Source organism: Poromitra crassiceps (assembly GCF_964638095.1).
Source record: "Poromitra crassiceps genome assembly, chromosome: 6".
Classification (NCBI taxonomy): domain Eukaryota; kingdom Metazoa; phylum Chordata; class Actinopteri; order Beryciformes; family Melamphaidae; genus Poromitra; species Poromitra crassiceps.
This window is the reverse complement of record NC_139627.1, coordinates 1,821,809-1,833,710: the sequence shown is the minus strand read 5'-3', so window position 1 is coordinate 1,833,710 and position 11,902 is coordinate 1,821,809. Positions and strand designations below refer to the sequence as shown.

Sequence of the window (11,902 nt, the reverse complement as noted above, 5' to 3'; positions counted from 1 at the left end):
TTTATGTTGATTGACAGCTGAAATGTAACATTTTAAAAACCAGACAGGTCAAACTTTTTACAGCGGGATTTTGGCCGAACTCTCTTAGTCTCGCTCTCTCTCACTGTCTCTATGTCTCTCGATCACATGAAAGTGAGGCTTCCTTCAGGTACAATCAGGACGGTCAGCTTGGGTGGTGGTGGTGGTTGCTTAAACCTGTGCTAAAACTCTGGTGCCACTCCACATTTACTCTTTAGGCTTTAGACCCCCCCCCTTAATTTAAGTATCAGTAAGTGGCCGGAGATTCTCAAAGCCTGTGTTGAGGGTCACACAAGAACAAAAATGCACTCTTGAAGCTAAATAAATCCAAAACAAGTTAATTATTTAAATGTTTACTTCAATGTAGAACAGTCATTTCTTACACATGAGTTTACTTTTAGTCATAAAGATTATTGAAAGATATTCCAGACTGAAATGCTATAACAGAAGTGGAGTATTGGCCAGAATGACATGAACATTTGGAAACTTATTCAGCGGGTATCTTGCATGTTGCGTTCAGGTGCATTGTAAAAAAAAAAGAGAAAAAAAATTGCAATACCATCGCGGGCCGCAGAGGGGGCACCGGCGGGCCACATGCGGCCCGCGGGCCGTATTTTGCCCATGTGTGCTTTAGGGCAAGGTATCACAATAGTCTACTGGACCCCCCCCCCCCCCAAATGGGTTGAGGTGTACACTAAACACACGCACGCACACACACACACACACACACACACACACCAGCTTTATGTTGATTGACAGCTGAAATGTAACATTTTAAAACCCAGACAGGTCAAACTTTTTACTCTTTAGGCTTTAGGGCAAGGTGTCACAATAGTCTACTGGAACAAAAACATAAACACACAGTGGCGTCTTTCATGCATGCTAGCAAGTGAAACTACTGTCTGTCTGACCACAGACTGTAGAAAGAGACGCAGGATAGCCAAGCGAATGTGATTGGATGAACGTTTGACGCTAGGCCAATCACAGACAGAGACGGTGCCTCCAGCCTTCGCCATCATCTGAAAAAAAATATTGCGTACAGGGCTTCACAAGTCATGGGAGATATCTAAACTAATTCAAAACTAATTCCACCTAAAGTATTCATTCCAAAAAATAGATGTTTTAAAGCGCATTTTCGGGGGGGAGGGGGTATAGTTGCAACAATTGAACAGGACTCGAACAATATTATTTGTACGTAGAATTGCAGTTTTCACCTATTATGTGATGATTGTATGTGTTTGAGGTTAGCGTGGGGAGGTTAGCGTGGGGAGGTTAGCGTGGGGAGGGGGTGAGCGTGGGGAGGGGGTGAGCGTGGGGAGGGGGTGGCTTGGAGCGTGTTCAGCTGGAAGGTCACAGAGACGACACACTGGCGAGGCCAGCTGAACACGCTCTATGTTTCATTGGATTGAAAATAAAAAGACACATATGTTGGCTCTATGTGTGCATGTGGTCAGTCCCACTGAAGCGGCCAGGACAGATGGAGAGGTGAAGTCCAAAGGACTGGCCAACAGAACGTGGTGCCGCTTGGCAGCGGTGGGTCCCCGGGCGTGCAGGGACGGATGGGGGATCGGTTGTGGGGGTGTGGGTGGGGGTCGTAGGTCAAGCAGGGGCAACCTGGCTGGAGGAGATGGAGGAGCTCTGGGTTTTGGAGGAGGCGGCGGTGGTGGTGGTGGTCTCCTCCTCACCAAACGGGTTCTTTCCACAGCACACCGTGGTGAGCATGCAGTTCCTGAACTGAATGTCACAGAGAAGAAGGGGATCCCAGTCAGCCTCAATATACATTTACTCACACACAGTTAGCCTGCATGCAGTGATAATGTAGCATTAGTTACCTTAGCATGAATGCAGTGATAATGTAGCATCAGTTACCTTAGCATGCATGCAGTGATAATGTCGCATCAGTTACCTTAGCATGCATGCAGTGATAATGTTATGTAGCATCAGTTACCTTAGCATGCATGCAGTGATAATGTTATGTAGCATCAGTTACCTTAGCATGCATGCAGTGATAATGTTATGTAGCATCAGTTACCTTAGCATGCATGCAGTGATAATGTAGCATCAGTTACCTTAGCCTGCATCAGTTACCTTAGCATGCATGCAGTGATAATGTCGCATCAGTTACCTTAGCCTGCATCAGTTACCTTAGCATGCATGCAGTGATAATGTTATGTTACATCAGTTACCTTAGCATGCATCAGTTACCTTAGCATGCATGCAGTGATAATGTTATGTAGCATCAGTTACCTTAGCCTGCATGCAGTGATAATGTTATGTAGCATCAGTTACCTTGGCATGCATCAGTTACCTTAGCCTGCATGCAGTGATAATGTTATGTAGCATCAGTTACCTTAGCATGCATCAGTTACCTTAGCCTGCATGCAGTGATAATGTTATGTAGCATCAGTTACCTTAGCATGCATGCAGTAGTGATAATGTAGCATCAGTTACCTTAGCATGCATCAGTTACCTTAGCATGCATGCAGTGATAATGTTATGTAGCATCAGTTACCTTAGCATGCATGCAGTAGTGATAATGTAGCATCAGTTACCTTAGCATGAATGCAGTGATCATGTAGCATCAGTTACCTTAGCATGAATGCAGTGATCATGTAGCATCAGTTACCTTAGCATGCAGTGATAATGTTATGTAGCATCAGTTACCTTAGCATGCATGCAGTAGTGATAATGTAGCATCAGTTACCTTAGCATGCATCAGTTACCTTAGCATGCATGCAGTGATAATGTTATGTAGCATCAGTTACCTTAGCATGCATGCAGTAGTGATAATGTAGCATCAGTTACCTTAGCATGCATCAGTTACCTTAGCATGCATGCAGTGATAATGTTATGTAGCATCAGTTACCTTAGCATGCATGCAGTAGTGATAATGTAGCATCAGTTACCTTAGCATGAATGCAGTGATCATGTAGCATCAGTTACCTTAGCATGCATGCAGTAGTGATAATGTAGCATCAGTTACCTTAGCATGAATGCAGTGATCATGTAGCATCAGTTACCTTAGCATGAATGCAGTGATCATGTAGCATCAGTTACCTTAGCATGAATGCAGTGATCATGTAGCATCAGTTACCTTAGCATGAATGCAGTGATCATGTAGCATCAGTTACCTTAGCATGAATGCAGTGATCATGTAGCATCAGTTACCTTAGCATAAATGCAGTGATCATGTAGCATCAGTTACCTTAGCATGAATGCAGTGATCATGTAGCATCAGTTACCTTAGCATGAATGCAGTGATCATGTAGCATCAGTTACCTTAGCATGCAGTGATAATGTCGCATCAGCGTATTTCTGTCAAGTACCTGTCTGTTTAGCAGAATGTAGATCACTGGGTTGTAGAGAGCGGCGCTCTTGGCAAAGAAGGCAGGCCCAGTCATGAATACCGGCCCAAACTCCGTTCCCTGGTTGGCAAAGATGAACCAGGCCACGCTGGCGTAGGGCACCCAGCACACCAGGAAGGAGATCACCATGACAATCACCATGCGTGTCACTTCCCTCTCCGCTCTCTGGGTGGTTTCAGACTCCTGCTGCTGGGCCGCGGCCTGAGTGCACACAGATAGCTTGACTGAGTCAAAACCAATGACTGCGTTCTATCTAATGCATCTAGACACTTTTCTGACGAAGGTGGAGCGTTATTGGGGGCAGAAGGCAGACTGCCCTTCAAATGGGGGATTTGGGTATGAGCTGCCATGTTGGCAAGCCTCTGCCCTCTTCAGGCGTCCTTGAGAAAGACATTTAATCCCTGCAGCTTCAGATTCACAGTTCTCTAGCTGACCCTCACCTCCCTGTGGAAGGGAGCAGGGTGGGTGGGTGGGGCTCTTTAATGTGACAAATAACGTATCTCTCATTATTATTATTATTATTATTATTATTATTAGGCTATTGTTGTTAATGTTATTAATAATAACATTGCATCTGTTCCTACCGCTCGCACAGTGCAGAGCAGGCGACTGTAGCAGAAGAAGATGATGAACAGAGGGATACAAAAGTGGAGGACAAACATATAGATGACAAACGAGGTGTTGTTGATCTCAGGCTTGGGGGTGTAGTAGTCGATCCCACAGGAACACTGCATACCCTCTGGGATGTACCTGCGTCCACATACAGAATACTGTCATTTTACAGTTTCCAGCAACACCATCACATACAGCATGTGATACAGTTTGTGCTACAGGAAGAAGAAGAAAGCTCTGCAAGGTGCTCTTTTAACCCATTGATACCTGATGCAGCATTTGTGTGTGTATCCCTTTAAGACCACAAACCGCGTGACGCGGTTCGCGGTCTTAAAGGATACACACACAAATGAGGGATATACACGCAAATGCTGCATCAGGTATCAATGGGTTAAATTGTTGAAATGTCAGCATTTTTCAGTAACTTTAAACACTACAACAATATGTGTTTCAGGGGCCTGGCAGGCACAGACAGTAACATACAGTACCGGGACCATCCCAGCAGAGGGGGCACAGCGCAGGTCAGGGCCATGATCCATGTGAATGCTAGACCCGCAATGGCATGCTTCTCCCCAAAGCGGAAGTTGCTCATTGGTTTGCAGACCACAATGTAGCGTTCAATAGCCAATACCACCAGAGACCACAGGCCAATCTCCCCTGAGACATAAAGCAGGTGTACATTTAAATACAGCGTGAGTAACTTCACTTGACACTAATTGATTGATTGATTGATTGATTGATTGATTTTATTTTGTTTGGTAACAAAAACACATGGAACAGAGGACATATGTCTCGGAAACATCAAAGATAAAAACACAATAAAGTCAGAGACTTGTTTCCATTGTGGTCCTTAATTGGTCTTGGGCACTACACATGTATTTATACTGAGACTGGAAGTATTTTCCAAAGTTTTTTTTAATAATTAAAAAGAAATCTCATGTGAAATGTGACAAGTAAAGGACATGCAGGTATTTAGTTAGTATAATTTATTTTGATCACAACTAAAGTATAGAGTAAATGAGGTAAATCTATGGACATTTTACATATTAAAGGAGCTATGTGATTTTGGAGAAAGATTGAGTCAACACAGTTCACATTTTCCCAGGTCGTCAAATACTGATGTCGAGATCTAAGACCAGAAAAAACGGTCCAGTGCACCAACCCAAAACGTGAGTATTTGATGCCTGGGAATGAGAACCGTGTTGACTCTATCTGTCTCCAAAATCACACAGCTCCTTTAATGGACTCTTACCTCCTAAGGTGGCGAAGAATCCTTCGAGGTTGCAGCCGTGGACACCCAAGACGAAGTATCCGTGCAGCGATGTGTAGAGGGTGACAGTGAAGCCCCCGATCACCATGAAGAGGTCAGCCACCGCCAGGTTGAGCAGGATGTAGTTGAGGGAGGTCCGCAGCTTTTTGTGTTTGACCGTGACGTAAAGGGTGAGGAAGTTGATGGGGAAGGCGGTGAGGATGAGGAACAGCATGTACGCAGCGAGGAGAGAGAACTTCCACGGCTCAGCCAGGTAGTACTGAGGGTAGTCGAAGGGGCTGAGCACCACCCCCGTCTTGTTGGACATGGGCACGTAGAAGTTGGGGCCTTCTGTGCCATTCATGGCTGCTGTTGATGGTGGGACGGTCGCCCCCCTCAGAAGAAAAGAAAAATACAGCAAATAATAGGACCAGAGCAGGGAGCCTTGTTGTGCAGGTGGAATGGAAACAGGAGAGAAAGAACGGTTGGGTGGATCTTGAGGAGGTAAGAAGGTGTTACAGCCTCCTGAGGTGGATCTTGAGGAGGTAAGAAGGTGTTACAGCCCCCTGAGGTGAGGTGGCTGCAGCACCTTTTAACAGGCCAGCAGGATTAGGGAGGTGCGTGGACCAACGTGTTGGCGTGGCTGGAATTAGGCCACTCTCTCTCCATCACTCTGTGTCACACACGCACACACACACACATACACACACACAAACTGACAGAAATGACTTGACATTTTAAAGTGATTACTTCATTCAACAGCCAATCAGAAACGATACTGCAACAACAGACAGGCAGGTCTGTGAGTTTGTCTGTATGGTCAGTGCAGTCGTCTGTGTTCTGGTAGACCAGGGGTCAGAACCTGCTGTGGGAATCCTCCTTTGCAGTATAGTTTATTGAAGAACATTTTAACACTTTAATATCATCAATTAATTAGAAGTGTAATAAAAACAAAAAATGGGTTCTTACAGTATGCCTATTGCCACCTTTATTTAAATAGAAATCTTTCTGCTATCCAAGGATGTGTGCGCATCCAAGGCTTGAACTCACGAGTCTTACTTCAGTAGGCAGCTGACATACACAGTGTGCCACCAAGAGACTGCTACTGCTGCTGTGTTTCACCTCTGTTGTTGGACAATTTGAGCAGTTAATCACCAGAAATGGCTGTAATATAATTGAGCTTCTAGTTAACTTAGTAAGCTGATCTAAGAGTCTAAGTCCATGTGTGTGATGATGTCCATGTTATAGTCAGTCATGCAGTCTCTCCTCAGCAGCAGGGCTGCGGTGGCTCAGAGGGTTGAGTTGAGTGAGGACCGTATCAGGTTCCTTCCTTGCAGACTTGTGTTCAAATCCGGCCTGCAGTTATTAGGTGGAACTTTTCACAGTGCACTATGAAAAGTTCCACCTGTCTGGTTTAACTTTTTACAGTGGGCTATTCACCAAAACCTCTCTCTCTTTATCACTTTCTCTATGTCTCCCACCCAATTTCAGCTGTAAAGCAACATACTGTATATCTGTCAATAAAGTATACGATGGCTGAAAATATCTTTTATAAATTATGGATGGAAGACAAAAAAAGCACAAGTTAAAGGAAAAGAACATAAAGAATGTGATGAAAGCACCTGACTTTATGGTGCAGTCATGCCGTCTCTCCTCAGCAGCAGGGCTGCGGTGGCTCAGAGGGTTGAGTGAGGACCTTATCAGGTTCTTTCCTTGCAGAGACCCGCATTCGAAACTGGCCCGTGGTTATTTGCTGCATGTCCTCCCATCTCTGCCAATAAAGCATGAAAATAGGCTATATATATATTATATATATTTCTTAGTTCTGAGTTTAAAGTGAAAGATTTCAGTTTTGTTCTCTTGGGTGACACCTATGGCGATGCGCAGTAATTGCAGCCAGGTGAGATCCAAACAGTGTTGCATTATGTAACATTACTAATGTCACATGTCGTCACAGGCTTCCATCAATGGGCCATAGTCTCTGTATAGTCGCAATATTTTCCCACTCTTTTCCTTTTTCCATCCTTTTCCAGACCGGGAAAATACTAAAATCTAATTCCATACTTATGGAGGAATCCTGGTCGACCTAAATAATAGTGGGAAACCATCAGACTTACTATTAACTAGGGCATACTGTACGTAGCACACTTTCTCACTCCACCTCTCTCACACACAAACCCTATGGCAGTCTGAGAGAGTAAGAGGTTAATATTACTCAACTCACACCCATAATCATGGATTTATGGTACACACTCATTTCAACATGAACAGGAGCAAAACCCACTATAAAAAATATCAAAACATTTATTCAAAAATCTAGTTTTTTTCCTTCTTTTTTGACAAAGTAAAAATACAATACATTATTAAGACTTGTTTTTTTATAAGTCATGTCATCGGAAAATATAAAACTGCAATATATAAGCATGTGGAATGCACTTGTTTTGACAGATACGGGTCAGTGTGACTAATCATGATGCTGTAGTGTCCAGGGCCCATACAAAGAATAAATATATTCTATTGTGTTAAAATAATGTGTTTTTCTTATTATATTATAAATGTGTATTTCATACACATGTTCCCTTTAAAGTGGTGATGTAATCTGTGACAGCCCTAAGTAATCTCATCCCAATAATCCGATCGGGTTGATTGGCTGACAATGCGCTTTTCTTACCGTCTATAATGACCAACACACTTCAATCACTCAGTCTAGGAAGATAAAATATCATCCTCAGGAGGGAGATGGAGGAAAAGCATGCACCAGATGAGCATCAACATGACAAAAGATAAATGGCTATATTACAATAACTCCTAGATTACAATCACATAGCAATGTGTAAAAAAAAACACACAAAAACAGAAGTGTTTAACTGCTGCTCTAGCTAACAGTAGATCAGTTGGGTTCATCGATGGGTCTGCGACAGTATGGACAGCAGTTGTGCTGAAGCACCAGAAGCTCATAATCCTCACTGTGGAACATCTACAAGGGAACACAAGTATGGAAACATATTAATGTGGCTCAGAGGGTTAGTATACTGTACAAGCAGGCAGTTCACTCCACAGCTCCTCCATACCTACAATCCATGATCAAATTCAAAACCCCCCAGCGTTCCCTCCGCCCCTCCACCAGTGCAGGCCGTCTCGCCCCTCCGCCGCTTCATGGACCATATCGCTGCACCTCACGACTGTTCTCACAGAACCGCAGAAACACGACCCTCTTTTCGCAAAAAACTAAAAACACATCTTTTCAGATCCCATTTGATTTCCCCCCTGACTGAACTCTTCATCCACCACCTTCACTGTTCTTAAACACTGAACTGTTCTTAAACACTGAACTGTTCTTAAACACTGAACTGTTCTTAAACACTGAACTGTTCTTAAACACTGAACTGTTCTTAAACACTGAACTGTTCTTAAACACTGAACTGTTCTTAAACACTGAACTGTTCTTAAACACTGAACTGTTCTTAAACACTGAACTCTTCATCCACCACCTTCACTGTTCTTAAACACTGAACTGTTCTTAAACACTGAACTGTTCTTAAACACTGAACTGTTCTTAAACACTGAACTGTTCTTAAACACTGAACTGTTCTTAAACACTGAACTGTTCTTAAACACTGAACTGTTCTTAAACACTGAACTGTTCTTAAACACTGAACTCTTCATCCACCACCTTCACTGTTCTTAAACACTGAACTGTTCTTAAACACTGAACTGTTCTTAAACACTGAACTGTTCTTAAACACTGAACTGTTCTTAAACACTGAACTGTTCTTAAACACTGAACTGTTCTTAAACACTGAACTGTTCTTAAACACTGAACTGTTCTTAAACACTGAACTGTTCTTAAACACTGAACTGTTCTTAAACACTGAACTGTATGCACTTTGATATCTCCTTTCATCTCTGGTTGTGTTGTGAATCTGTTTTATTGCTGTGCTGTACATAGTCTCTGTACGTTGCTTTGGATAAAAGCGTCTGCTAAATGCCAATAAAGTAAAAGTAAAGTATAGAAACATATTAACGTGACTCAGAGGGGAAAAAGACAGCCATCATCTGTGGAGCCAGAATGAGGAGACAAGCAGCATGACAGGAAACAAAAATAAACACAAACTACAGTATGTCAGTGAGAGAGATCAAGTGGAAGAGAGAAGACGACAGAAAGAGAAACTGGTCCATACATGGTTCATGTCAGGTTCACGTCAGGTCACACTGGCTGTGTAAACTGGTCCATACATGGTTCATGTCAGGTTCACGTCAGGTCACACTGGCTGTGTAAACTGGTCCATACATGGTTCATGTCAGGTTCACGTCAGGTCACACTGGCTGTGTAAACTGGTCCATACATGGTTCATGTCAGGTTCACGTCAGGTCACACTGGCTGTGTGTGTTGTACCTTGAAGCAGGTGGGGCACATGGTGATGCTGACATCAGGCAGTAGAGAGCGGAAGTACTCCCACTTGAGCGGCCTGGGCCAGCGCTTGATCAGGACGTCCCTCCTGCTCATGGAGCGCAGCACGGAGTGACTCACCTTGACCGGCACAAAGTGACATCCCCCCTGCTGCGGGACACACAAGAGTGCGAGCGGACACATTATATATAGACCCTATGCTTTCGCTGGTTTGACCGCTAGAATACTCGTTTCATCTCTCTCCTCACTTTTTACCTCAAAGCTCATTTTGGCTGTGAAAGGGTCGTCCTCTGCATCGTCCACACCGTCATCCATCTTCCACGTCTGTGCTTCTGATTGGGGTTAATTAAGGACAACTGAATCAAACCAACCAACCAAAGGAAAAAAAAAAAAAAAAAAGCATACAGTACATTTCTTGTGATCATCTCTTTGACTTGTGTCATATACCGTAAATTCCGGACTATAAGCCGCACCTTTTTTCCCGTTTTTTGGCCTTTTTTGGCCCCTGCGGCTTATATAACGGTGCGGCTTATCTATGGATTTTTTCCAAAAAAAAAAAAAAAAAAAAAAAAATCTCTCTTTTTTAGCACTCTTTCTAACTATAAATCCTATATAACTATAATAAGTTTTAATTTCCTCTCTTGCCCTCTTTTCACCACACTGTATGACACTGTATGACACTGTGTGCACTGTAAAAAACAACACAGGTGGTGTTGTGTTATGTTGTTTTGTTGAAATGTTAATAAATGGGAGCTTCCTCTACAATCCCCTCTGTGCATGAACCCTTACATATGGTAATTAAACATTAAAAAAAAAAAAAAAAAAACCATTAAAACACCCGCGGCTTATAGTCCGGTGCGGCTTATATAAGAAAAAAATAGTCAACTTTGAAGGTGCGGCTTATACACCGGTGCGCCTTATAGTCCGGAATTTACGGTACTGTAATAACATTTTAAAAACATGAAAAACCCAATTAGGTTATAAATTTAGCCCTCAGAAGCTATTAGTAAAAAAAAAAAAAGCCTGTCAGTGGAGCCTGTCAGTCATGGTGTGGCTCAGGGTGAACAGAGCAGACCTCTGTGCCCTTGAGGGCTTGCCGGCTAATGCAGGTTAATCCGTGGCTACGGCTCTCAGAGTGTTAGTGTCATTAAGATGAGACAGGAGAGCCTCTCTAACCCTATTAGCTCCAAGAGCTAAGATGACTTAGCTCTGAGCGCAGAATCAAGGCCAACACAGACTTAATTTCTAAGAGATGTTCAGCGTGTAAAGACATGGATACATACTCCCATGGGGAATATGTTAATCATTGGGGGGGGGGGGGAGGGGGGTGTTTGTATGTACTCAATGATCATCAAAAGATACCACTGCTCATCTCCTTCCTGTCTGCGTGAGGGACCTCCAGGTCAATAAGCAGCACGGCCTCCTCATCGTCCATGTTCTCCTCCAGGTAGAACTGCACCAGAGGAAGCACCTCTGCACCCGGGGAGACACGCTACATTAACAACACAAACGGAGTCCTCGCAGACTGCACAACGCGCAAATACTGCACGTGTGTGTGTGTGTGTGTGTGTGTGTGTGTGTGTGTGTGTATCTGTGTGTGTGTGTGTGTGTTACCGACCATATGATGAAGCCGAGTAGATGAAAGGCTGCTTGCAGTTGATGCACACGCTGCCCTGGTTGTTCAGCAGGGGGTTGTTGGTGGAGCAGCGGTAGCACATCATGCCCTCGATCAGGTCCTGCAGTAAAAACACACAAGAGGTTTAAGCTATTCACCTTATGTAGCCCCGCCCACATGACCCATTGTGTCATGACTTCCTGTTCAAAACAGTAGGTAAAAACTGTTTTACCTTCTCAAACTAGTCTGACTCACCTGGTCAAACCTAGTTTGTCTCACACATGAGTCAGACTAGGTTTATGAGTCACAGGAAGTGTAAACACAATCAGAACTTCCGATTGTGTTTACACTTCCTGTTAAGTGTCTCAAGCCAGGCTGTCTCTTCTACATAAGGTGATATTCACCTTATGTGAATGCTGGAAAGCAGGGCGGGGACAGTAGCTCAACTATTCAAAGAGAACTCATGAACAGGTTAAGAATACCATGCAGTATACCAGTGATACTCAACTTGCGGCCCACGGGCGCCCCCTATGTGGCCCGTGATGGAATTGCGGGGGAAAAAAAAAAAAACTTTGTTTTTTTTACAGTGCACCTGAACGCAACATGCAAGATACCCGCTGAATAAGTGTCCA

General features: G+C 43.6%; 2 protein-coding genes across 2 annotated transcripts in view; both read right to left on the bottom strand.

The window, feature by feature from the left end:
* Positions 1-631: 631 nt before the first annotated feature.
* Positions 632-5,608, bottom strand: exorh (extra-ocular rhodopsin; the record flags this gene model as incomplete). Its single annotated transcript, XM_083639491.1, has 5 exons — positions 632-1,752; positions 3,345-3,584; positions 3,968-4,133; positions 4,484-4,652; positions 5,248-5,608. The coding sequence occupies 5 exons, from the start codon at positions 5,606-5,608 to the stop codon at positions 1,618-1,620; spliced, it is 1,071 nt and encodes a 356-aa protein (XP_083495617.1). The 3' UTR covers positions 632-1,617.
* Positions 5,609-7,682: 2,074 nt separating this feature from the next.
* ift122 (intraflagellar transport 122 homolog (Chlamydomonas)) overlaps positions 7,683-11,902 on the bottom strand; it is a 59,174-nt gene continuing 54,954 nt past the window's right edge. The window contains exons 25-29 of the mRNA XM_083638550.1: positions 11,274-11,391; positions 11,018-11,128; positions 9,911-9,987; positions 9,641-9,805; positions 7,683-8,221 (exon numbers count right to left, since the gene is read on the bottom strand). Coding sequence (XP_083494676.1) covers positions 8,135-8,221; positions 9,641-9,805; positions 9,911-9,987; positions 11,018-11,128; positions 11,274-11,391 — 558 coding nt within the window. The 3' untranslated portion in view covers positions 7,683-8,134. The remainder of the gene's footprint in view (positions 8,222-9,640; positions 9,806-9,910; positions 9,988-11,017; positions 11,129-11,273; positions 11,392-11,902) is intronic.